Here is a 23,849-nt window from a genome sequence, read left to right as displayed (position 1 = left end):
GGGTGGCTCCAGGTGCCAGGGCTCACAGCCTTTCAGCACCAGTTCATTCCAAGCCGTTAAAAGCACAGGCTGCACTTGCAAAGGGGCTGTCTGGGGACCTCCATGGACAGGCAGTGTGCTGGGCCCTGGGACACCAAGCCCTTCCTCCCACTCCCCAGTCCAGGATGATGCTCCCATGTTTCCTTTGCCTTGTACCCCTCCTTGCCCCCCTTTTTTCTCAAAGTCCCTGCTGACAAGCCCTCAAGCCCAAAGAGGTCTCCTGACAAAAATCTTTCTTTTCCCTGAATTATCCCCTGAAAATCAAAGTGGGGATTGCGATTTTTCTCGTGTTTCCATTCTTTGGGGCAGATAGAGCTCACTGTTACTCCCTCTCTTTGGGGAATCTGAGAAAACAGGTCATCTCCCCAAAAAGGAACCATGTCCAGCAAGGTGCACACCTGCGAGCATCGAGCTTGTCCTTTAAGGACATCCTGGATTACTCCTACACACTGCTGTCCCCAGGTTCACCCCTGCAGCACAAGTCTCTGCTGGGGACTGTGGTCCTCACAGTGAGCCATGGACTGAGGGTGCTGTGCCTGTGCCGGGGGATGCCAAAATTGAGGCACAGGGCAGCACCTGCCTTTGCTCCCCACAGCATGGCCCCCAAATCCATGGTGTGAGACCTCCCTTGCTGGGAGGAAAGGGAAATGCAGCGGCCTCTGTGACCAAGGGAAGGACTGCTGTTGTCTAGACAAAGTGACTAAGGAGGGAAGGGGCCAACTGTTTGTACAGCTTTGGGAAGTGTAAACAGTGCCCACTGTCCCAAGCCCTTCAAAGCAGAGGAATCCGGAGATGGGATGAAAGCACAGGGAAATTCTGGCCGGGTGTCCTAGCAGAGCAGCTCAGGAGAAGGGGACCTGAACAAGACAAAAATCCCAGCACCTGAGTCATTTCAAACCAGCCCAAGTGAGGAAGGAGGAGCACAGCACGGCTGGCCATGGGCAGGGCTGTGCATGGGCTCTCAGGACTTTCCCAGCTTTGGTTGCTTCTTTCTGCAATCTCAGAACAAGTGTCCTGAAAAGGAAACTGGAGGCCCTGGAAATCCTGCTGTGCCCTGCAGTGAGCTGGTTTGGCCTCTGCTTTTCATTCAGCTCACAAAAGAAAGAGAAAATGCTGTTCAAGAGGTGATTTCCTTTTTTTTTTTTTTTTTTTTACAACTTTAAATACAGTACTGAGTATAAATTAATCTTACATTAAAAAAAAAAGGCAAAAAAAATTTAAAATAAAATAAAACAAAACCTCACCATATTTACAAACCAAAAGAAACAGATTTTGGAACAGGGTAAGAAAGTGTCTTAAGACTTGAGGGCTTGGGGCTGGAGGGAGGGAGCAACGTGCTGCCTTGGCAGTGGTGTGAGAAGCGCTCTGGGCTTGCAGGAGGTGAGGACTGGCTCCCTCCACAACTTGTAACAGCTCCCAGGCTGTGGCTTTGGCTCCTTTCCCCATCTCCCTCCAAAGCTCTACCCCACAGCAGGGGTGTGTGTGCAAGGGGAGAAGAGCCATGTGATTGCTCTGGGCAGGCATTTTCTTCATGTATGCAGCACCCAGCACAGCACAACCCAAGACCCTGACTCCAAGGTCATGCTGGGAATTCCCATCATGTGGAACAATTCTGCTAATGGTTACTGACTATTACCTGTGCAAAACCAGCCCTTGCCCACACAGTCCTCCTCCCTGCCCGAAGACAGGCAGTGGCCCAGGAGGAACTCTGCAACTGACCCTCCAGTGGTTCTCTGAGTCCTCCTCACTTAGAAGAGCTCATTTCTGTCTCAGACAGCTGCTGCCAGCTGTGAAGACCATCCTCCTTACTTTCTCTATACCTACACAGAGCTGTCCACATTGTGGATCAACTTCCAAGATAAGTGGGTTGGGAACATTGGCAGGGAAAGATTAGTGGAGGCATAGAGTGCAAGACATCCAGGGAGGGGTTAAAGACCTCATGGGAATGACATGATTCTGCTTTCAAGACCACAGAGCAGGCAAGGACAGCTCACTGAGATTATTAAGTCATGCTTCTAAGTTTGGCTGTCCTTGGTCTTGTTGTGGTGCCACTTCACCTCCTGCAAGGAAGTTGTGCTGGGATGGAGGGGTTGGTGCAGAGTGAGAGAAGAGGGTAACAAGAAAGAGAGAGATCAGATGATGCCTCTGCCTGCCCCGTCCCCGTCCCTGGCCTCGCAGGCACATTGCAGTAACAGTGTGCTTTTCTGCCAGCCCAGCGAAGCTGACGCACCCACGTGCCTCTCAGCTTCCTGCCACTGGGGAATGAAATCCATTTAAGAACATATATATATATATATTTTTATATATGTATGTATAAATACACATACACACGCACACACATGCACACGTATATATCTATATGTACACACACACACATATACACACGCACACATCCAGAGTGAATTTAAAAAATAATTTGAGTCCGAGCCTGGAAAGTTGAATTCTCCACCAGCATGTGCAAAGATGGCTCTCCTTGGCAGGGGCCGGGGGCGTGGAGACGATTCTGCCACCTTGTGCTCCTTCCCCACGATCCAAACACCTTCCAGTCAGCACCAGGAGCAGGGGAAAGAGGGAGTGGGGGAATGCATTTGGCTTCTTTGTTTTGTTTCTTTGCTTGTTTGTTCTGTTCCCCGAGATGTTGAATACCTTAGTGGTTTTGGTTTTTCTTTTTAAAAATAAAATATACACACGCACGTTAAAAATATAGATCTGTCCAGGTAGGGCGATGAACGTCCTTAGTGCATTTTCCATCATTGGTCGCCGCTCGCAGTCTGAGATTTGCCTGCTGCCAAAAGGTAGGTCCAACACAAGAGTAGATCTCAGCTGGGCCCTCCCAGCCTTACCAGAAGCATGAGGGAAAGTGAGAATATTCCCCTTCTGGCCTCTGTCCATCTGTTTTTCTCCTTTTCTCGGAAGAAATTGGACCCGCTTTACTTTTCACATTTTCCATCCTATCCTCCGTAGCGGGGAAGGAATTGTCCTGTTCTCATCGCAAGTTGTGGCTGTTGGCATTCACGGTTTTATTTGTACTTTGTTCTTTTTTCATATATATATATATATGTAGGTCATCCTTGTCCTTTTGTGTGTGTGTGTTAAACTTTAAAATTATGCTAATAAATGAAATGGAGGCTTTGGTGGGAGAAGGTCCACTGATGGAAAGGGAAGCACCAATTGCTGTCTGAATCAGACGTCGAGGCAGATGGGCAAAGAGGAAAAGTTATCATTCCAAGGACCCCATGGGGGCTATACAGCAAATATATTAAATAAACCTGGAAGTGAAACAAAACCAGACACAGCATTAGAAAATGTAACCTTTTGCCCCCTGCAACTCCCCTCCTATCCCCTTTTCTCCTCTGGAAATATTTATGCCAAAGAGCCAGATTAGAAGCCTGGGAGGACTTTTGACCTCCTCTATTTTTTTTCCCCTGAACAGCTTGAGCCAGAGCTGAGATTTGCATGGGTTTGCATCATTTCTACCCTGGGAACTTTAGGCTGGCCAGGAGAATCCTGGGACAATCAGAGCCCTAGTAGAGCTAAGCGTGGGAATCCCAGTCTCAGGACACTGCTCGGTGCCCCTTGTCCCCAGCTCCTGAAATGCCACACACGGAAGCCTGGTGTCCCCTCTCCCGGGGTGAGGGGAAGTGAATGTGAAGTGGTGGCCCAAGTTTATTCAAGTGGCTGTAGCAGAGCTGGAACTGCTGAGCTGTGGGCCAGGGCTCTCCCTGTTAAGCTGTGTCACAATCCAGCTCCCACCATTCTGCACCCTGACTACTCTTTCCTCTTTTCTGCATCTCTTCCTCTCATGGGGAACCAAGGCTTAGCCTCCTTTCGCTTGTACCAGTGAAATTCTTCTGGTGATGAGGGAATTACTCCTGTTTACACAAGTCATGGAGAGAAGAATCAGACCCTGGCCTGACAAAGTCCAGATCTCTTGCCAGAGATTCCAGTTCTCCTTTTCCCTGGTATGACCTTTCTCATGCACATAGGCCTCCCTATAGGAGAGTGATGAACCAAAAGTGTTGCTGCTTTTCAGTCTTTCTGCCAACTCAAGTAAGGAAATAAAAGGAAAAGGGCTCCCTAGAGCAACATTAATTCTCTGTTTTCAATGGAGAACCAATAGAGAAACTAGAACAGGAGTTGATCCACAGAAGAGACGAATTACCTGGACCCTGAGGGATTTAGGTGTAGGGAGAAGCCAGGCTTGTTCTCTGCCTGAAAGGGAGGCAGAGAAAGGAGAGGGCGGGGCCTGAGAGCAAGGATGGCTGCAGCATGATCATTCCAACTTTGCAAAGAGCCTTAATTCCATAAATAGAATGCACATCTCGGCACCCAACCTAGTTCTGCCTCCTCTTTCAACCCAGGTTTTGTCCTGCAGCAGCCCCACACAGAACGAGCGGCCAGCGGTGTGGGAAGGGTCTGAGATGCCATGTCCCAGGAGGACATCTCTCCTGGATGGAAAAGCAGTTCGCTGTTACCTGCCTTGTGCTCTCTCTCCCCTGCCAGCACTTCTATGCTATGAGGATTTCTTTCAGCACTTTCTTATCGTTGACATGCTTGTACTTCTTATGTTTCCTCTTCTGTGCCGGCGGCCGGCGTACTCGCCGCCTCTGTGAGACAGCGGCTGTGGTGAACGCCGGGGACAAGCCTGCCAAAACAGAGGGGAGAGTGTCTGTACAGCCAGGGGCAAACGGCTACTGTTGAAATATCCTTCTCCACACACTGTCAACAAAGAGCTCTGCAGCAGCAGGACCACAAGGCCTCTTTCTGTTCTTCTGTTCCTTGTCCTCTGTTCTCCACAATCTCTGCCCTCTCCCTTTTCCCACCATGCCCTTCCCCTCACCTCTCACCTTCCCCTCCTCCTTTCGCCTCTGTTTCAGCCCCTTCCAGGCAGGCAGACATCCTGGGAAAGGTTCCTCAGCTGGTATAAACCAGCAAAGGCCCTTGGGATTCACTGGAGCTAAGCAGATTGCAACCAGTGGAGGTCTCTTTTCTCTCTCCCCAGCCCCTCTTCTCACACCTCCCTTCATTCTACCAATGCCAAGATCCTTACGTCTCTGCTCCCGTGGCCCTGGACGGATGTTCCTGGGGGGCGGTCGGAACACGGCTTCACACCGACACTGCACGTGGTCCTCCAAAGGCACAACGACTTTTGTGAATTTTGGCTTCCTCTGCACAAACTCGATCTTTTTCACCTATTTGCAAGAGGAAGACAAGCAAAAGTTTAGTACAGCCACGGCTCCCACTCTGTAAAATTAGTCAGTGTCAGTGCACTTTACTCCTGGCTTTCTTCCTAAAGGGTCAGAAGGTTGCTCACAGAGCCCTGTTCAAGCTCAAAACTCAAACTCAAAACTCAAACTCAGACTCAGAGGTGGTGTATATGGGAGATAATTCTGAATGTGGCAGCAGAACAGACCCAGACCAGGCAAGTTTGGATGTCTCTGGTTGGTTCCCCTGATCCTAACCATTGCCAGGGATTAAGCAGGATGACTGGTTGATCAGAGACAGAACATGGAACATGCAGGACATGCCAGCCTGTTTCTGACAGATGCAATGGCGGGGACCTGGGGCAACCAGGATAATTCCTACAGAACCTACAGGAAGGGCAAAAGGAGAACAACTCAGGTGTGAAGCAAGCTAACACAGCCTCAGTAGCCCTGCTGAGGCCTGCCTGAATTTGTCTCAAGCTCTTTAATAACTCGCAGGGCTGAAGCCCTCGGCTCTTCATAGGAAAGGCGGCGCTCTGGAAATTCCCCTGGACTCTCCACCAGTGCTGACTCAGAGGGAAGACTCATTGCTCCACATCCCACCACAAGGCACAAGCTTTCTAGGGGGTCCTCCCACTCCATCAGCAGCCAGGCCTGACCCCACTCAGCTTATCTAACAACTCTGCGGTGCCTGAAGTGCTCCACAAGCTATAAATACTCACTCTGCTGTGTGTTTGGGATGGAATTCCTCTAAACCCACTGCCCCCAGCAGCATCCCTCAGCCAGCGCCAAAGCAGCCAGGCTGTTTATCTTTCCTTGAAAGCCCACTCCACACGCTTCAGACCACACGCTGCCTGCTAGACAAACACTTCCAGCCAAACAATAGAGAGATCTCTGTCCTCAAAGAAACCATTTCCAGGTCACTTTTTCAGGCTGGCTTTTGACCTCTCACTTGTTTTTTTCCAGAAAAACAACTCCTGCTCCCCCCCATTTTTTCCTCATTCAGCCTGGCTTTTCTGAGAAAGGAATTTCCTGATGAAAAGGGCTGTGTGTGAATACAATCTCTCCCAGCCAACCTCTGCTGCCTGCCTGGGGGAGTCTCTTATGGCTCAGGCAGAGGGATTAGTATGGGATGAATATTATTTTTAAACAAGCTGTCTAGGAGGAAGCTGTGAGGAGATCACTGGTAGCTGTGAGGGGAGGATCAGAGCAAGAGGTTAGCTGTCAGGTGTCTGCTGGCTGATGAAGCAGGTCAGGAGGTAACTGTGGGCTGAGAAAGAGAAGCTGTTCCAGTGCACATCTTAGAAAGAAGCTGCAGCAGCTGTGGGGGGATGGAGACTGACACTGCAAACCCTCCTCTTTTTGCATCCAAACCAGTTCCCACGATGAAAGCACCCTGTTTCTTCTGCTCTAACACAGCAGACAAGGCCGCCTCGAGCCGCAGGAAGGGCCGTGGCATGGAGCTGCAGGTGGGGACAGAGCCCTGCAGCTCTGCCTGGGGACAGTCCCCAGCTGCTGGACAGCACCAGCCCTTCCAGCATCGGGCACGGAGATCACCCACGCTTCTGCATGGCCACGCAGAGGGCACAGATGGCCGCATGAGCCCAGCCCAGAGGGCTTTGGGGCACAGGGGTGGCTCTGGGCAGCAGCAGGGAGCAGCGGGTGCCTCACCTGGACGGGCCGGACGCGGATCTGCGTGGGGCGGCACTGCACGTTGCGGTTGTTGCAGCAGCCGGAGCAGCGCTGCACCTCCACGCAGGGCGGCCACACCACGAAGTTGGCGTTGGTGCTGTCCACCATGGCGCGGGAGATTTCGAAGACCACCTCCCGTGTCTTGCACTCGGCCAGGACAGCCGTCTCTGCTGCTGCCAGAGCATCTGCAGAGGGACAAGAGAGAAATAGGGTGAAATGGGCTTTGCAGCTGCCACCACCCCACCACAGCCACCTCTGCTGCAATGAAGGGCCCCACATGGCTCTCACGGGCACAAGCACACACCAATGTTCTTTCTTTCTCCCACCCCTCTGGCTCTCTCCCTGTACAGAGCCATGCCCTGTGGAGGAAGCCCCAGTACAGCGATGCTTCTCACTGCAGCCCAGACAGCAGGTGACACTTTAGGGCAAACAAGCACCATCAGGATTTAAGACAGAGCAGTGCACAGAAGTCCAGACTCCCTCTCCTGCCCTCCCAGGGTGAAATACCCTGCTCCCACTCCAGGCCCACACTCTCATTTTTATGTCTCCACACACACAGGTGCACTATAACCTCCACCCCTACATCTGTATCTCAGACAGATACCTGGAGCACCCATAGCTGCTCACCCACGGCTGCTCCCCAACAATCACAAGGTGCAAGACCCCCAGCTCACCTAGGCTTCGTCGCTCTCGAGACAGGGCCACAGGGCTTTGATCAGGCTGAGATGCATTCAGGCTCAGGCTCGAGCTGTCCTGCTCTGCAGAGGGGAAGACATGACTTAATAGCACCAGGTAGAGGCAGGAGAAGACAGCAGGCACTTGTGCTCAGATCACCAGGCAAAGTGCAGGGACATGGGATAAGCCACGGAGCCAGGACGTCATGCTAGGTGTAAATCCACAAGCAAGGTCACAGCTGTTCTCGGGCACGGACACTCTTTGCTCAGACTAGGCAGCTCAGAGCAACAAGCCTATCATGACTGAGGGGACCCTAGTCAGGTCTGGGAGAGGAAAACTCCAGCTCAAGAAAGATAAGGCTCGTGTCAGGACTTTCTGGTGTCAGAGAGGCATTGCAGAGGGATTCAGATTGGCCAGCTGAGACCAGGATAGCACCAAGGGGGATCAAAGACCAGATGGGACAAGCAGGACACTTGGTATTAAACACTGAGGTGCCTTGCTGGGATGGCTTGGGACTGGGAGAGTTGGGAGGTGAGAGGGCAGGTGAAGGGGGGAATGAGTGGTAGGTGGGGTGCTTCCTTTCTCTCTCCTAGCTCACCTCAGGTGCTCTAGGTTAGAGAAGTTTTGTGACAGAAGAACAGAAAAATAAAGTTAAAATTACTTTTCCTCCAGACTCCTCTAAGGTAAGAGGCAGGATCTGGAGGTGGTTCAGTCGGCGATGGGAGAGGAAGACCGATAGCATTCAGGCCAGCCCTGAGCAGTTCCCTCCCACCCCACTGCTTTTTCCCATAGGAAGTGCTGAATAGAGAAATGCCCATAATCCCCATGGAGCACTCCAACACGCAGCCCCTCCTGAGCTCGGGACAATGGCTGCGCTCGGAGATAGCTCCCACCCAGCCACAGCTCTTTCCTTCTCTAACCTGCTTTAGCAGCTGAAGGAAACTGAATGGACGTCAGCATCCAGGGAGCAATTTTCTTAAAGGGAATTAGGGGCCAGTGGAAGATCTCTGTTTATCAGATGTGTGGTGGAGCAGACTTCCCTTACCTATCATGTCCCATTCCTCTTCCTCAGCCCTGCCCTAGTGCAGCCCTCTCATAAAGGGAAGCAGGGACTTTGCTCCCTGCTCAGGTCTCAAGCAGTTGCTGACAGATTTGGGGTGGGTGCACAGAGGCTGCATTCAGAAGGCAGGAATCATCTGCCTGTCAATGAGCAGTCAATATCTACGTGTGAGGCGGACAGGCAGACGCCCTTTAAAGTGGCTGGAAAGGTGTGATCAGTTCTAGGCACCATTGGTCTCGCCCTCAGGCAAACTCCCAAAATGAGAACTGGTGGATCACACTTTAGAATGGCCTGTGGTTCTCTTTGGGCTAGAGAAGGTGTCTGCATGGCTGGTTTACATGGGCAGCCACTGCTTGGTGGGCAGCCACAGTCAAGGAGACAACTCCCACTGTACAGGCTTGTGCTGCTGGGTCTGCAGTAGTGCCCAAGGTCGGGAGAGCACTGTCCCAACCCATCTGCCTCCTGGAGCTGCCTCCTTCTGGCTCCTTGTGCAGTCACTGGAGGGAAGCAGCTGTGACACACACAGGGTGCACAGACAGCACAGGGAATAGCTCCAGCCACTTTGGGATTATTTTGCTCACACACTAATTCGCTAATTCCTCACAGGGCAAGAGAACGTCAATGCTCCTCAGTCAGTACCTGGGAACAGATGAGAGCCACGGGGTGAAACAAAGAAACAGCTTCACAGAACCACTTTTTGTTTCCCTGACCAGCTTTTCCTATATGGCACCTGAAGTGAAACCAGTGACTCAAAGCTCTGCAGCCTTCTCTCATCCCCTGTGCTTCTGGAGCCAACCAGATAAGCTCATTTTGTTTCTTAATCATGAGGCTGGTTAATAGCCATGGTGGAGATGTAGCTGTTCCTTAGACACTGGGCCAGGACAGATTGGATGCATCTTCTCAGCTGCTCCTTGCCCACCCCTCCATCCTGTGGCATTTCATCAGATGAAGGTGGGGGCTGCCTTTGGTGCACAACTTGAGTTGATGAGAGGAGAGAAACGGGGGCAAAAAACCAGCAACAACTGTTGACTCAAAACAAATCTGTTGAGAACCATGTCCCTCCCTCCTCTAGGTTGTCCTTCTAGACTCTGGATCAGTACTGAAGACATTTGGGAGTGGGGGGGACCAGCCTGGGACAATCCAGCAGGGCTAATTTTGGAAGTTGCCCCATTGTGTGGCTCGTGTACGAGGAGGAGGGAGCTGGTGAGGGCAGGGAGCGGCCCTGGCAGTGGTGGGGAGCCTGGTCGCCTCTTTCTAAGACAAACAATAGCTGAACGCAGCTGGTGCCCTCCCCCTCACTTTCCCCCTGCCCCTCCAGGGCCGTTTTGAAAGGCAGCGGGAATGCTTTTGAGACTGCGCCAGTGGTTGGACTGGCATAGGAAACAAAAGCAGGAAATTCTGTTCCCCCGTAGATAGTGTCTCGGCAAGGATTACAAAGCTCAAAACAGACAAAACACGAGAGAGAAGTCGAGCTGGGGGGGCTGGGGGACGACGGGCGGGAGCAGGGTTAGAATAGAAAGGAATTTGCTCTGAAGAGACCGTTTATAAATAAATTCCTGGGCCAGCCCAGCCGCCGTGGCGCGTGCTCCCGTTCCCACACGTGCCGACCCCTCCACGCTTCGCCGCTCCTGCTGCTCCCTGCAGCCGGCCCTGGCCAAGTGACCCCGAGGCCCTGCAGCCCCCGGAGCTCTTATCTGTGGCCAGGAGGTGAAGCGACGCTAGCCTGACTTAGCCCCTGCCCCGTAGCTCACCCACGGACACGTGCTCTGCTGCTCTTATCCTAAGGGCCTCTGGGAGCCCTTTGTGGATGCCAAACCTGGAAACCCACTCAGCCTTTTCCTCCTCTGTCACCCTATTTCCACCTCCCATTTTGCGGCCTCCTAAACTGATCCTTGTCCAATTCAAGCCCTGCTGACTGAGCATCTCTCAGGGTGAAGAACGGGGATCTCAGTTCCTTGCACTCACCTTGCTCATCTCCTACCATCTTTAGAAGCCAGTGTCCAGACAGTCAGGAGATCTAAAAAAGCATCTAGTTGCCTCTAACTCCCATAAGTTTCAGGGGCACTACGTCTGTAAAGAGCCAGGTCTTGGCTCCTGAGTGGTTCCTATATTTATAATGAAATCTGTTGATAGTGTGCCCGCTGCAAAACAGAGTATCCTCTCCCACCCCCCCCCCGCCCAAAGACTTAATTAAAAATAGAGGAGTGTTTGGTGAAGAGGAGATTTACCTACGGAGTCTATCCGCAGGGCACGCTGGAGGTCACTGATGGAGCGCACTGAGCTGCCACCCAAAATCTCATAAATGTCTTCTGGTATGGGGTCCCCCTGCCAGACAACAAAAACAAAAGAAGGGGAGAAACAAGCATTAGAGAGATGATCTGCAAGTCTGGCTGTGTCACGGAGCAGGAGCAGGGAATCAAGCATGGGGAAAACACGACAGAACCAGTGAAATGCAAAGATGTGCGTTGTCTTGCGCTGGCTTTGAAACCTTGAGGGCTTTATACCTCATGAAGACATGAACCTGAAACCTAGGCAAAAGCAAGAGAGACCCTCTTTCTGCCTCTTACAAAGCTGTCAGGACACTAAAAAAGCCCAAAAAGGCTGTGCAGCAGAGCCCTGGACACTATGCAAGCAGCCAGCAAGGCTTCCTTCTCCGGTGGTGTATGGCTTCTCCAGGTGGCTTCTCATTCCTGCTGCTTGCAGTAAAGGCGTTTTAACAGACTTCCCTTACACTATCAGATAAAACCTTCCTAATATTTCCCTCCGTTATGAAACTCCTTCACGGGCTTCGTCAGTTATCGTGTGTGTGTGCGTGTGCGAGCGCGTGTGTTTTCAAACCACAGAGGCCCAATAATATACAACATTTGCATACTCTTTTTTAAGGAAAAAAAAAGGCAGAGGGCGGAGATGAAGATTGACCTTGGTGGCTGAGGCTGCCCCAGCGTGAGCCCGCGGTGAAATGACAAAAGCTGCAGGGAGGTGATGGGCTGAGGAGCTGATTTGGAGGAAGAAACATATGGGAGTTTGGATGTCATTGCACACCAGCACGAAAAAACCTTAAGTGAGCAGGGGTAGCAACATCAGACAATGGGCCAAATACAGAGTTTGAGCAGGCAGGTGCAATGCCATCAGTCTCTTGGGAATTTTACTCTGGCACTAGGCTAGAGCGGGCCCCAGTGACAGCACTTAATAAGAGTACAAAGGAGGGGTGTGGGAAAGCAAGTGCTGATTAAAACATACTTCCGAAAGACTGGAAAAAGAGACAGAGGAAAGGACTGGCCGAAGTGTTTGCTTAGCTCCCAGCTCTCTTCATTCAGGGCTACTCAAGCAGAAAAGCTGCTCTTTCAGCTGGGTGCTGGACGGTGTCTGAGGCACAGCCCTCCACATGTCCCTGTAACTGAGAGGAGAGCTTGGCTTGTGTGCCTGTGAAGTGCAGGGATTTTCCTGCAGGGTTTTATGGACAGTTGGTGGCATGTGTGTGGTCCTCCTACTGTACAGCTATTCCCTCCCTGCCTGTGTTTAGTGCAGAACATGTTCCTTCCACTTGCAGCAGAGAAAAGCCACCAGGCAGGTGGCTAAACGTTGGCTTTAAACCTTGAGGGCTTTGGCTCAAACCTGCAGCCACTTTTGGATGGCTGCTTGAGCCTGGCATTCTCTCACACGTGCCTGTCCTTGGCCACCCACCGTTTGCTTCCATAGTAGGACAATGGGAGTGCTGCCTCCTCAGCCCTGCTAGACCACCCTCTAATACTGCAACTTCAACTGGGAGGCAGTGATGTGAAGGTTGCTGCAGCCCAAGGAGGTTCAGAAATCTCCTGAAGAGAGCTGCAGAGCAGACAACACCCGTGTCCTAAACCTCTCACAGCCAGATCCACCAGACAGCTTCAGTCAGACTGAGCTTTCCTGCCCCGCTCCATCCCTGTCACTGCCACATCTCACCACAGATCTGGCTGTCTGCCTGCAGCAAAAAGCAGATATTACATCCCCAGGCATTACTTCCTCAGTCTCTGAGGGAGGGGGAAGCAGCATCAGTGATGAATGCACAGCGAGAGAGAGACTTGTATAATTCAGGGATCACTGAATAGCTGTGAAATGAAGATGCCTTCTGACATCTCCTGCTGCGTGAGGAAGAGAGGGACCAACAGCCCTGTGCTGGAGAGGCTCTGCAGCACTTCCCTGCCTTGTGCCACACACATTTACTGGAAGAAGGATGATTTGCAATTCCCAGTACTTGCAGTCAGAGCTCAGTGCTGGGTGGTGAAATTGCAGGCTTTCAATGTTTGCACCTGTCAGCCAAATGCGTTTGTGTACAAATGCTGCTCTGCACGGATGCCTCTGGACCTTCCTGACACTTAATACATGTAGGAAATGGAACTTTATTTTAAACTCTGGCACTTGCTGGGGGAGAGCGTGGGCAGGTGTTACGAGACTCAGACTCGGCGACTTTGGAAGCGAGCTGGGAGGTGTCACCTTGCTAACTGAGCAGGAGGAACAGATATGAATCAGGGCTTGAAAACGCAGGCCCTCAGGAGCCGTGCTTCTGGTGACTGCCTGTAGCAATAAGCTCCACTCCCTGCTCACGGCAGCAGTTTTAGATGCCAATTTTGTCTTGTTGCAGATACTACCAGCATGGCTATGGTGTAACACCAGCCCACGCGGCTCATAATCCTGTCCTCCTCCCCCATCACTGTAAGGCAACTCTGCCAGTGACAACTGCAAGCCTGTGAAGCTCCTTACCTTACCCTTGTAAACCAAGGCCAAGGCTGGCCTAAGAGCAGCGGCAAACCTGAGCTGCATGCCTTGTCCTTGCTCCCTCTGGGGTCTGTCACAGGGAACAGCCATGCCTCCGGCCCCCGCCCCAGCCCTGTGCCTGCGAGGCTCTGAGAGGGAGCGCTGCACACCCCCGGGCTGGGGCACTTGTGGGATGAGACACAGGGAAGCAGAGGTCCATTAATCACCTCCACCTAATCCCATGGGGTCAGGAGGCAGAGGAGCATTGGGAGAGGTGGGATTCCCGAGAGACCAGCCCAAGCAGCTGGTGCTTTTCCTGCTCAGCAGCTCCTCTGGAGTTATTTGTCTAACACAGGTTAACAATCTCCTTTTTTAACTGCGCGGCAGATCAAAGAAGACTTTTGTCTCAATGGACTCTTGGCTGGCTGTCAAGTGCCCCAAGGCCTGGCCTCGTATTCCTGCGAGGCCCTGAATTCTTAGAAGAAAGTTTGCTCTTCCCTCCCTCCTCCTGCTCCCCAGTTCCTGACTCTGACTCTCCCCTGAGTCTCAAGGGCACCCCCCAATCTGCCGATCCCCTGGCAGGGACGTTCACTTCCCTTTCTTGCGCTGCTTGCTAGTGCTTGAGGGGCCAGGGCACGTCTGACAAAGGCAGCAGAGCAGCTGCTTTCCTGCACTGTGGCTGTTGCACTGGGGCCTCTCAGCACATCAGCTTTGCTCCCCTGCTCCCAGATGTCCAGCAGCACTGTTTGGTCACTGCAAATAAGTGCAGGTGCAGCAGTTCCCCTGTTCCCGCTCCCCACACATGCACTTTCCCCAAACTTGTCTCCTCCCTAGCCTCACCACCTCTTGCTCTGGAGTTTTTTCCCAAGTTATGCTTTTGAGCACCAGGGATGCTGAAAGGTCCCCTTGCCATCAGAAGCTGCCAAGCTGGTGCAGGGAATAGGCAGTGTTGTGGTCTGCACCCTCTGGTGAGGGTTTCTCAGTCTCGCCTGAAGGTGTGACGCCTGCTAGGTACAGAGGAGGAGGAGGGAGCAAAGATTGTGCAACCAGCAGGGAAGGCAGCCCCTCAGGGCCCAAAGAAGTCAGACAAGGATATTCCCAAGGGGAGGACTCCTCCAGTTCCTTTTTCCAAGCTGGTGTGACTGCACACAGAAGGACAGAATGGTGTCAGCAGCACCAGTTTGTGAAGGGCAGGGAAGCACCCACCTATTTGTTCCTCTGCCCAGGAGAGGAGAACTTTCTGAGCACCACCACACCAACCATGGCAAGGGATCTTGGCAGCAGGGTCTCGAGTGATCAGCCAGGCAAAAACCCCAAACAAACAGCATTTTTTAATTCCCTCTGAAGCTGATGTTTGGACCCGGAGGGGAAACTCCACCGCATTCCCTGGCAGAGGGCAAGACCAGCAGCACCTGCCACCAGCACTCCCCCGGCACAGGGCTTCCACCCTTCCAGCACCACTCCTGGCTACAGGGGGACCCTGACAAACGCCAGCCAGAGCACTCTGCAGCAGCTACAACCCTCTTCACATGAGCCCCTTCCACTTGGAGTCACGGCTTATGGTTTCCCCCCTTAAAATAATCAAACAAAGCTTGATCTAGTCCGTGTTCCTAAAATACAGCCGGACCTACCCACCCTTTTTCCGTTTCAAGGGGGACTCCACTGCTCCTCCACACTCCCCCCACACCTCCCCTGCGAGGGCTGGAGGCATTCCCACCCCCGGGGCCGGCTGTGTATCAGCAGCACTGGAAGGAGCGCAGGAGCCCTGTCATTCCCTCCTGCTGCTGCACATCAGCTGACAGTGAGAGGGAGGCAGGGACGCTCGCCTGGTTCCTTCCACAAGCTCACCCCAGACGTGTCATCCATCCCAGCTTCCGCTGCTTTGTCCTTGTCACTGCCTCGTGCTAGGAAGGCTAGGGAAGACCGCGGGAGCCTTGCAGCAGGAAGATGCAAGGTCGAGGCTATAAGCAAGCGGCCAGCCGCACCCCATTCCTTGGGAATTCCAGAAAGTGCTGCCAGTGGGGCTTCACCCCGGCACAACCACGGCTGGCTCAGCCCAGCTCTGTAAATGTTGCAAGGCAACTATTACAGCCCCTGGGGCGAATGCAAATGGGTTTAGCATCCTCGCTTCCCAACTAGCAAATACCTTCCCGCTGAGGCTTGTACTCCCTCCGGCTGGAAGAGCTCCAGGGCCCTCCAGCTCCAGATGGGTGTGATCAAAGCGGGAGAGGACTCAGGAGGCTCCATCTCTTTGCTAAGGGCCTCTGCTGATCTGGGGAGCTACTGCTCCTCATGCACTTTCTGTGGCATGGCTGGGGAGGAGCTGCAAGCCCCTTTCCGAGGATGACTCTGGTTCAGCAGCCTGGTGGGAGCTGTGCTGTCTGTGCCTGGTGCAGAGGGTGCAACACACTGCCCTCAAAGTAACTGTGAGCACTGGCTGCAGCCTGAAGCATCTACTCAAGCAGAAACGTTCTTGCTTCTCCTGTCGTGCAGTGACAAATATCACAATTCCTCCCATGAAACCTCGGGCCAGAATTACCAAACTCTAACTCTTCTAGGCTGTCATAGAGCTGTGCAGTATTTCAATCTGATTATGGCAACTGAGGAACAGCTCCTTGGGATCAGACACTTCCATCTTCACCCATCCCCAGTGCCAACCCTAGCTGATGTTTCATGCTGCATGGGAGAAAGAGGTCTGTGCCATCCACAGAGGAAATACCATCCTCTGCCCGAAACAAGCATGACCAGAGCTGGGTAGCCCACAGCTCAAACTGCTTCCTTTTGTGGCTGTGGCAAGGGCAAAATGGGCCCACGGCGAGGTGACGTGATGCTCTGCACCCAACCTCCTCTTTGCCATCTCACGAGGGGTACACCCACTTACCCTGCCCAAAAATGAGGAAGGAAAAGAGAAAAATGATGCAAAGAAGGGAAAGTTTTGGTGGAAGGATATTTCCTGCCCCTGACAATCAAGCTGCAGATCCAACCCACAGTTTTGCCATCTTGGGTGGAGCTAAAGTGGGAACCAAGTGATGTGTGGGAATGTCAGGGGCTTTCTGATCCCCTCAATCTGCATGCAATCCGATGATGAAATGTGACAGCAGAGGCCAAAGGATTTGGGAGTTTGGGGCTCCTTTTCCTCAATCAGGGCTGGGGATGAGGCTTCAATTTCCACATAGGGAAACCAAGGTGGGTTGGGGTGTTTGTTCAAATCCACCACCCGGCCCTTACCCTCTGCTCAGCTTCTTCCTGAGAAGCGCATTCAGGACTGCTGGGCACGATGTCTGTGTGACTGCGGAAGCCCAGCAGACACCCACCTCCTGCCCCTTCCCCCAGCCGGGCACACACCTTGCTGAATAACCCTGCCACCCGGTGTAGGTGCCGTGCCTCTGCTCACACGATCCCCTTCCTTCCCCTTTCCAAAGCCCCATGCCCTTTCTCCACTGCCCCCCGGCAATGCCAGGGTGGATTTCACACTGTGCGCTATTCCAGAGGCATCAAGAGGGCCCCGGTCCCTGCTGTACCTGCACTGCCATGGTGCCAAAATCGCGGGGTGGGGTGAGAGGCTGGAAGGAGGGCACCCGCCCCGGGGTGACAGCCCTGGGCGAGGCAGGGCAGGAGGCTGCGGGTTCCCCGGGGTTCGCCAGCAGCATCCCTGCTCCCACATTGACCGGGGCCGCTTCAGCCTGATACCCCTGCCCCTGCCGCCCGGGGCAGACACGGGGGTGGGTGGATTCCCAGGCGAGCCCCCCTTGGCGGGCCTGTCCCGACGGGAGTGCCTGCTCCAAGGGGTGCCTGCTCCAAGGGGTGCCTGCTCCAAGGGGTGCCCGCTCCAGAGGGGTGCCCACTCCACAGGGGGGTGTTTGCTCTAGAGGGGTGCCCGCTCCAGAGGGGGTGTTCACTCCAGAAGGGTGCCCGCTCCAGGAGGGGGTGCCCGCTCCACAGGGCGCTGCCCTCCGGAGGGGCGGCGGTCGCTGCCCGCCATTAGCGCGGCCGGTTCCCGCCGCAGCCCTTCCCGCGGACCGCGCCCCCGCCGCTCCCCGGCCGCCCCCGGCTGCGCCCGCCGCACCTGCGGGCCGGAGCCGGCTCTGCCGCCGATGCTCGCCCAGCGCGGGGCTGGCAGCTCGGCAGCACCGCCCGCTGCCCGCGGCGGAAACTCACCTCCATGCGGGCCAGGGGCAGCGAGAGGATGAACGCGAAGACCACGCCGAAATTCATCCCGACTCCAGGCCCCGCCGGCTGCGGGCACATGGACGGCGAGCCCCGGCAGGGAAGCGCTTCCCGCAGACAGCCCCGCGGCCGCCCGGCCTCAGGCATCGAGGGCGCTGCGCGTTCCCATGTCCCCTGCGAGCCGGGAGGAGGTGGGAGAGCCGCGGGAGCCCTTGGAGGAGGACGTGGAGATGCTGGTGGTGCTGGTGGTGAGGGGAGACAGAAGTAATTCTCGGTGACTCGCCTGCCTCTGCGCTATCTCATAAGCCCGGTGGGAAAAAAATGCAGTCCCTCGGAATTATACACATCCAGAGTCTGGGTCCCCCTTGGCGCAAGGGATGCTTCAGTGGTGCCTTTGGCTAGGTGGTCCACATGCTATTCTTCCTCTTGGTTTTCTTCCCTTTTAAAAAAAATGTGTACCTGTAAAAGCTTTTACATGCAGGTAACAATGTCTCAATGTTCTTAGAAGAAGGTGCACAGAATAGTAACTAAACGGAAAAAAAAAACTTTTCCAAAGTTTGGAGTGAAATCCAAAAAATGAAATCTTCTTCCTTAAGTTGTCCTCTTCTTAAAATGCTCCTTTCCTTCCTTTTTGCCACTTGCTTTTTAGAGAAAAGTTGCCAGCGTGCACTGAATTTCTTCCCCTTACATTAGATTCTGGCTCGGGTGCCTTCTCGTTCCAAGAGTTGGCTTGGAGGCGAGGTTTGCTTTGGGTTTGGAGACAGGTGAGAGCAAATGTTTTTGCTCTGGGTTGTTAGTGTGTGTTTGTGTGCGTGCGCTGAGCCTTGACAAGCCTCAAAGTGGAGCCACTGGTGCTGCCTCCTGCACTCTGTTGCAACAAGAAAGGAAAAACAAAAAAAAAGGCAGAAAAGGTAAAATTGCAGGAGGGGCGAGTGAGCCGATGGGTCTTTATTTTCTGCGAGCTGCAAGAGAGACTAAGCTGGCACTCGGGGCTGCTCCTTTTATGAAGGAGAGGAGATGGGTGGAGCATAACTTGCCATCCTCCTCTTTGGCTGGGTATCAAGGAACAAATCGAGTGAGGGAGTAGCACTTTTTATTTTGTCCATTGCTGACAAAATAAAAAGTGTGTTAATTTAAATGATAAATTAATTTAAAATGACTAATGCTGCAGCAACCTGTAAAATGTGGCTTTAATATCGCGTGAGGAATGGGGACAGAAATTCCTGCCTCCTCGGCAAGAGATAAGAAGAGAGGAGTTCCCGGCACGGTAGTTTGTTATTTTTTTTGGCCCCAGGTTCTCGCTGTTTCAGTCTGGAGCCCATTCCTCTGAGCGCCACTCGCTGCCTTCCCTGCCCTGCTACACCACTAGCTCCAGGGAGAGAGATGACTTTAATATCTCACATCTCTTTGTGTGCAGGGGAAAAAAAAGAAGCCAGAGAAATTTACACGTTGCTATAAGACAATCTGGTGTTGCTCGTGGCACCCGGAGGTATTTTGCTGCATGATTATCTCCACGATGTAATAAACATCTGAAGGGAAATTAAGCCAGCAGATATTTGCTGTGGGGGGAGAGGGATGGGGAGGGGAAGGCTGCTAACAGGTGAGTTCAAGAAAGAGTCATATCCTATTGAAAAAACACCCTCTCACGTACACAGGAGCGCTCTCCCGGCGCCGAGCACACTCCAGGCACGAGCAGGAGGGATCTCTGCTCTGCACCATCTTTGTGCAGGCTCGTATCCACCGAGACGTTCCTGCACCGTCATGCACCGCAGGCGCTCGCTCTGAATCCCAAGCATCCCCCCTGCCTTTCCTATGCTACGCACACGCTCCTGCTCGAGCCGTGCATGCACAGCTACGTGCAAATTTTGTCTCATTCACACATCCCTGGGCATCCATGTGTTCTCCTTCACTCTCCCCCTCTCTCTTCCCTTCTCACATACATACACACCCACTGGCAAACCAGTGGCCTCATCTCACAGCATCACACATGCTCCCTCAGGCTCTCTGGGTGCCTGTGAGTCTCCTGCAGCCAAGCCTCCCCAAAACACACGGTCTCGCACCAGCACTCCAGCCCGGGTGCAGGAGGAGCAGACCCTGGAACTGAGCAGCAGGCAGCCCCCCAAATGCTGTCTGCAGCAGGCACCTGACAGCACACCCCAGCTTGGCCAGCTATGCCCCTGAACCTAGTTTTTGTCTCATGGATGTGGGTGTTGGTCAGGAAGCACAGGGACACAAGGAATACTGGGGGTCCTCCATAAATAGCCTGGGTCTTCTGGGGCAGCATGTCAAGGTGCTCTTGGGTCACAAGAGATAACCTCCTCTCACTCCAGCCCTGAAGAAGAGTGGGCAGATTTCTCCTCAGTTGGGTAGCTGGTCAGAGCCGTGTCAGCTCCAAAGCCCAGGCCATCTGAGGTGCCTGAGTGCAGGGATAAGGAGGGTCCTGGGAGTCCCTCAAACCGAGTCTCAAGTGGCTCAGTTCCAATATTGGAGTTCAAGGGGGAGGAAGTAGAAATGCAAGGCATACCTTTGCTCATTTCCACCGTCAGGGACCTTAACAAGACTTTATCTTAGATGCTCCAGCCATGATAGCCCTGTCCCACCCCAAATTCCTCAGGACGCTCTTAGAATTCCCCTCATTCTCCATCCTGGCCTGCCAGCAGCGTACCAGCCATTTCAAGTGATGATAATTTGGCTCTAACCCCCCAGTGGGGTGTAGCTGCAACCCTGATGTCCGCCTGGGTGCTGAAACACCTTTTGAAATCTGTGGAGGGCTTGAAAAAAATGGTTTTAAAAGGCCCTCAGTCCATCTCACCTCTTTCCAAATGGCACCAGCCTAAGAAATGCTGCAGCCTTGGGCTCCTTGGCAGTCAGCAGGGGGAAAGGTGAGGATTTGAGAAGTCCTTCTGTGTCTGTAGAGGGCTCTGGGGACATTGGCTCCTGAATGCCCATGACCCTGTCATGTATTTAAGGTGCCCAAGGCGTCACCGGAGGCCCAGGTGCCTTTTGAGGATCTCTGCCCTCAAACAGGCTGGGGTGGCTCCACCAGCCTGGTGCCACCTGTGCGGGGAGTCCCCCACGCTGCAGTGGCTTCCTGGCCAGGACAGAACAGCCTGCGTGTGGGAGGGCTGATCAAATTCCTCAGCAGCGAGAGATACTGCTGCCAGAGAGGAGAAGGTCTCAGCAGAAAGCTAGCAGGGACTGCTGCAAATTTCTTGCTTGGTAGCAACAAGAGCTGCTGCAGGGCCTGATTTTGGGGGAGATATGGTGTGCTTTTTTTTTTTTTTTTTTTTGAATATCCGGCTCTATTACATGCTAGATGGGATAGAAATAGAGTTATTTATTTTCATGTGGATGATGCTGGGCAGTTTTTAGAAGCTCAACATCAGAAACAAAAAGCTAATCCCTGTAGAACCTCCAGACAGCAAGGAAGAGGATGTTTGGAATTTGACTAATCATCTACCTATGACCCTGCCTGAAAATAGAGCAAAGTGATACTCAAGCTGCTCAGGCTTCAGCAGTTTTTCTGTTTTTAAGACAGGGAGAGATTTTTCTCTAGTGATGTCTTTAGACTGGGTGGGTCGGTCTCACTGGCACTGAGTTTGACAGGGGTGCATGCACCTAAAACTGCCGTGCCTTGAGCCTGCTGGGGGCTCCCTTGATTCTCTTACTTCTGTGGAATTAGTTTGAGATGTGTCCCACAAACCTCTAAAACTAATGGGGATAACTGGATCTCCCTCTCACCTGGCCTATTGGTGTGCCAGATATCACAGGTTAAGAGTTTGAAGCCACCATGGCATATATTGGGAAGGTATTTTGAGGCTACATGAAGCATCTGGACCATAAAAATGTCCCATCAGAGCACCACGACTTGACAGATGTGGCCCGCAGACAAACCACAACAAAACAAGATTTCCTAAGAGCCTGCACCAGGATTTCTTATTAAAACACTTTCCCCACCACTACAGCTCTCAAGCCTGCAAACAGCTGAACTCATCTCCCTGGTTATTCAGTTATCACCAGGGAGGAGAGCCACACGTGTCTGAGGACAATGGGCAGTTCCTTGCTGCAAGGCTGCTCTCCCCTCATCTCGTGTTGATGGAAAAAATGATCATACTAGCCACCATCCATCCACAGCAGCATGGAGTGAGGGGTGATTTTTTTTTTTTAAATTTATTACCTTTTTGTCAGAGAGGGCAGGTAGAGAATTATGAAACAACAGGAAGAAAAACAGGGCTTACAATGGAAAGCAAGACTCAGTCTGAACAGCTGAGGTGTCTCAGCCTCTCCATGATGAGTCCTATTTTGAAAACAATCAATGGAAAGAAATTAGGAGGTGTTGACAGCCAACGTGTAGTCAGCCCGCCCACTCAGGGTATGTGACTTAGGTGCTGCTGCTGCTGCTCGGGTGTCGGGGTTCGGGAGGAGGATGAGCAATCCCGGCGCCCACGCCCTGGGGCTGCCGGTGCAGCCGTCAATGGAGGGGAGACGCAAAGGAGGCACCTGGAGCGAGTTTTACACCTCGTTTACACCCGAGATCCGCTCTGTGGGCGACTTGGTGTTACACACAGCCCCGGCTGAGCGGGGTTTGTCCCGGCTGTCCCAGGGGACAGGGACGGGGTTACTGCGCCCTGCTCACGCTGTGTGACACAGCGTTTGCCCCGGAGGGCTGACACGAGAGCTGCCCCGACCTCCCTGAGCTAGGACCGAGCGCGGTTTAATGGAGGAAGAAGGAGGGAAGGAGAAGAGAGGCCAAAGGAAGGAGACAGAGACGGGCACGGAGCTCGGTGCTTGTATTTGGGGCTGGAGAAAGGCAGAGCCTCAGGGTACCCAGGGCTTGCATAATTTGCCTTTCCGCCCCTGGCACTGGCAGGGAAAATGCTTTCCAAGGATGAGTAAAACCCTGACAGAGCCAGCGGCTCCAGGGGAAAGGGAAGGTGTCACCTGGGGAGCAGGCGTTTGATGGGACCTGCCAGGCTTTCCCCGGGAACCACCCCCCCTGCCTGTCTCTCCGTCAGAGGGATTCCCCCAGCCCCTCACCACCTCCCTCATCTCACCCATCCCTGGCAGGAACCTGGCAGAGAGGAGAGGATGGGGAAGGGCTCCGAGCATGCAGACAGATGCAGAGGGCAGAGCCCAGCCCCTGACAACGGCAGAGGGGGAGAGGGCTCCTGTCGGCTGTGCCTTCCTGCCCCGGGCTTTGGGATGAAGGAGAAGGCGAAGGCATTTCACATCTCTGCGGATGTGCAGTTCGAGCAGGATTCAAAGAGAAAAGGCAAGGCTGGGGGCCACTGATTTCCCAGCACTTTCCCGTGTGCACACACGTTCCTGCATCAAGTGGGGAGGAGGCGATGCTGCCTTCTCTGATCATGCTGCCATATATTTCTCCCCCACCCCAACCCCCAAGTTTAGGGTAGAAGGGAACAATTTCCTTACACTGGCAGCCATCCATTATGTCTATGGATCTGCTCCCCACCCCATTCCCCCTCTCTTTCCTGTTTTGATGAAAGGAAAAAATGTTCTGCTTTCCTTCTTTATTTTTCCAGACTGGTGAATAGCACTCGAAAGGAATTTCTCTCCCTCCCCCCTTCCCCTCTCCCAGTATAATAAATACATACGTATGTGTGTGTGAATACGCCACACATCACAGGTCATCTGTTGTTTTTCAAAAGGCATTTACTATTTTTGTTTCCAAATTGATTAGGTGGGCAGCGGTCCCCCTTTCCACTGGCACCACCTCAAACACTGCTTCCCCTTCCCTCGCCCTGTGCCACTCACCGTGTCCCCATCCTCTGCCCCCGGGTCCGCAGCGAGCGGCGGTGGCGGTGGCAGCAGCGAGAAGGAAGCTTTGCTGAGCTGGAGTAAAAATAGCCCCAGCAGTTACTCAGCTCAGAACGTAACATGACTCATGTGAAACGAAGATGAGGGTCGAAAACCAAAAGCAAGCAGCTCTCCCTCCCCCCGGCCCCTGCCACCTGCTGCTGCTGCTCACGTCACAGAGCAAAACCCACTCAGAGCGCTCCTGGTTGGGGGTCAGGGCATCAGTCAGGGCGGAAAGCCCTGCTCGTGCTACCTGCAAGAGCTGGTCCTCTCGCCTGCACCCAGCTGGTGGTGCTGACACCAGCAGCAGGCGGGTTTGGTGATGCTGCAGCCGACTTTCAGCTCATTTAACCTCCCTTGAGCTGCAGGCCCTGAGCAAAGCTGACATCCCACAGACACAGTGGGACCAAACAGCCTGCAGCAGTACCCTTGTACCAGCAGCACAAGTGCAGCCAGACACCCCA

At 53.4% G+C, this 23,849-nt stretch overlaps 1 protein-coding gene across 3 annotated transcripts; it reads right to left on the bottom strand.

Annotated features, from left to right (window-relative positions):
• Window positions 1-1,210: 1,210 nt before the first annotated feature.
• Window positions 1,211-23,412, bottom strand: PDGFB (platelet derived growth factor subunit B). 3 transcript variants are annotated; one of them, XM_054274307.1, is made up of 8 exons: window positions 23,344-23,412; window positions 17,560-18,436; window positions 10,899-10,995; window positions 7,610-7,693; window positions 6,915-7,120; window positions 5,090-5,231; window positions 4,515-4,684; window positions 1,211-3,308 (listed from the first exon to the last, which is right to left on the bottom strand). In XM_054274307.1, exons 2-7 carry the CDS (start codon window positions 17,713-17,715, stop codon window positions 4,548-4,550), a joined length of 822 nt encoding a protein of 273 aa, XP_054130282.1. In that variant the 5' UTR covers window positions 17,716-18,436; window positions 23,344-23,412; the 3' UTR covers window positions 1,211-3,308; window positions 4,515-4,547. The 3 variants fall into 3 exon arrangements, with proteins under 3 accessions (XP_054130282.1, XP_054130273.1, XP_054130291.1); XM_054274298.1 differs by lacking the exon at window positions 23,344-23,412 and having other exon boundaries at window positions 17,560-18,524; XM_054274316.1 differs by lacking the exon at window positions 23,344-23,412 and having other exon boundaries at window positions 4,519-4,684; window positions 17,560-18,524.
• Window positions 23,413-23,849: the final 437 nt, after the last annotated feature.

This window comes from Melozone crissalis, unplaced genomic scaffold (assembly GCF_028551555.1).
Source record: "Melozone crissalis strain CALT ecotype California unplaced genomic scaffold, PUWL_Pcris_2 ptg000004l_1, whole genome shotgun sequence".
Lineage (NCBI taxonomy): Eukaryota > Metazoa > Chordata > Aves > Passeriformes > Passerellidae > Melozone > Melozone crissalis.
Note: the sequence above shows the minus strand (reverse complement) of the source record. Positions and strands in the feature narration are given on the sequence as shown.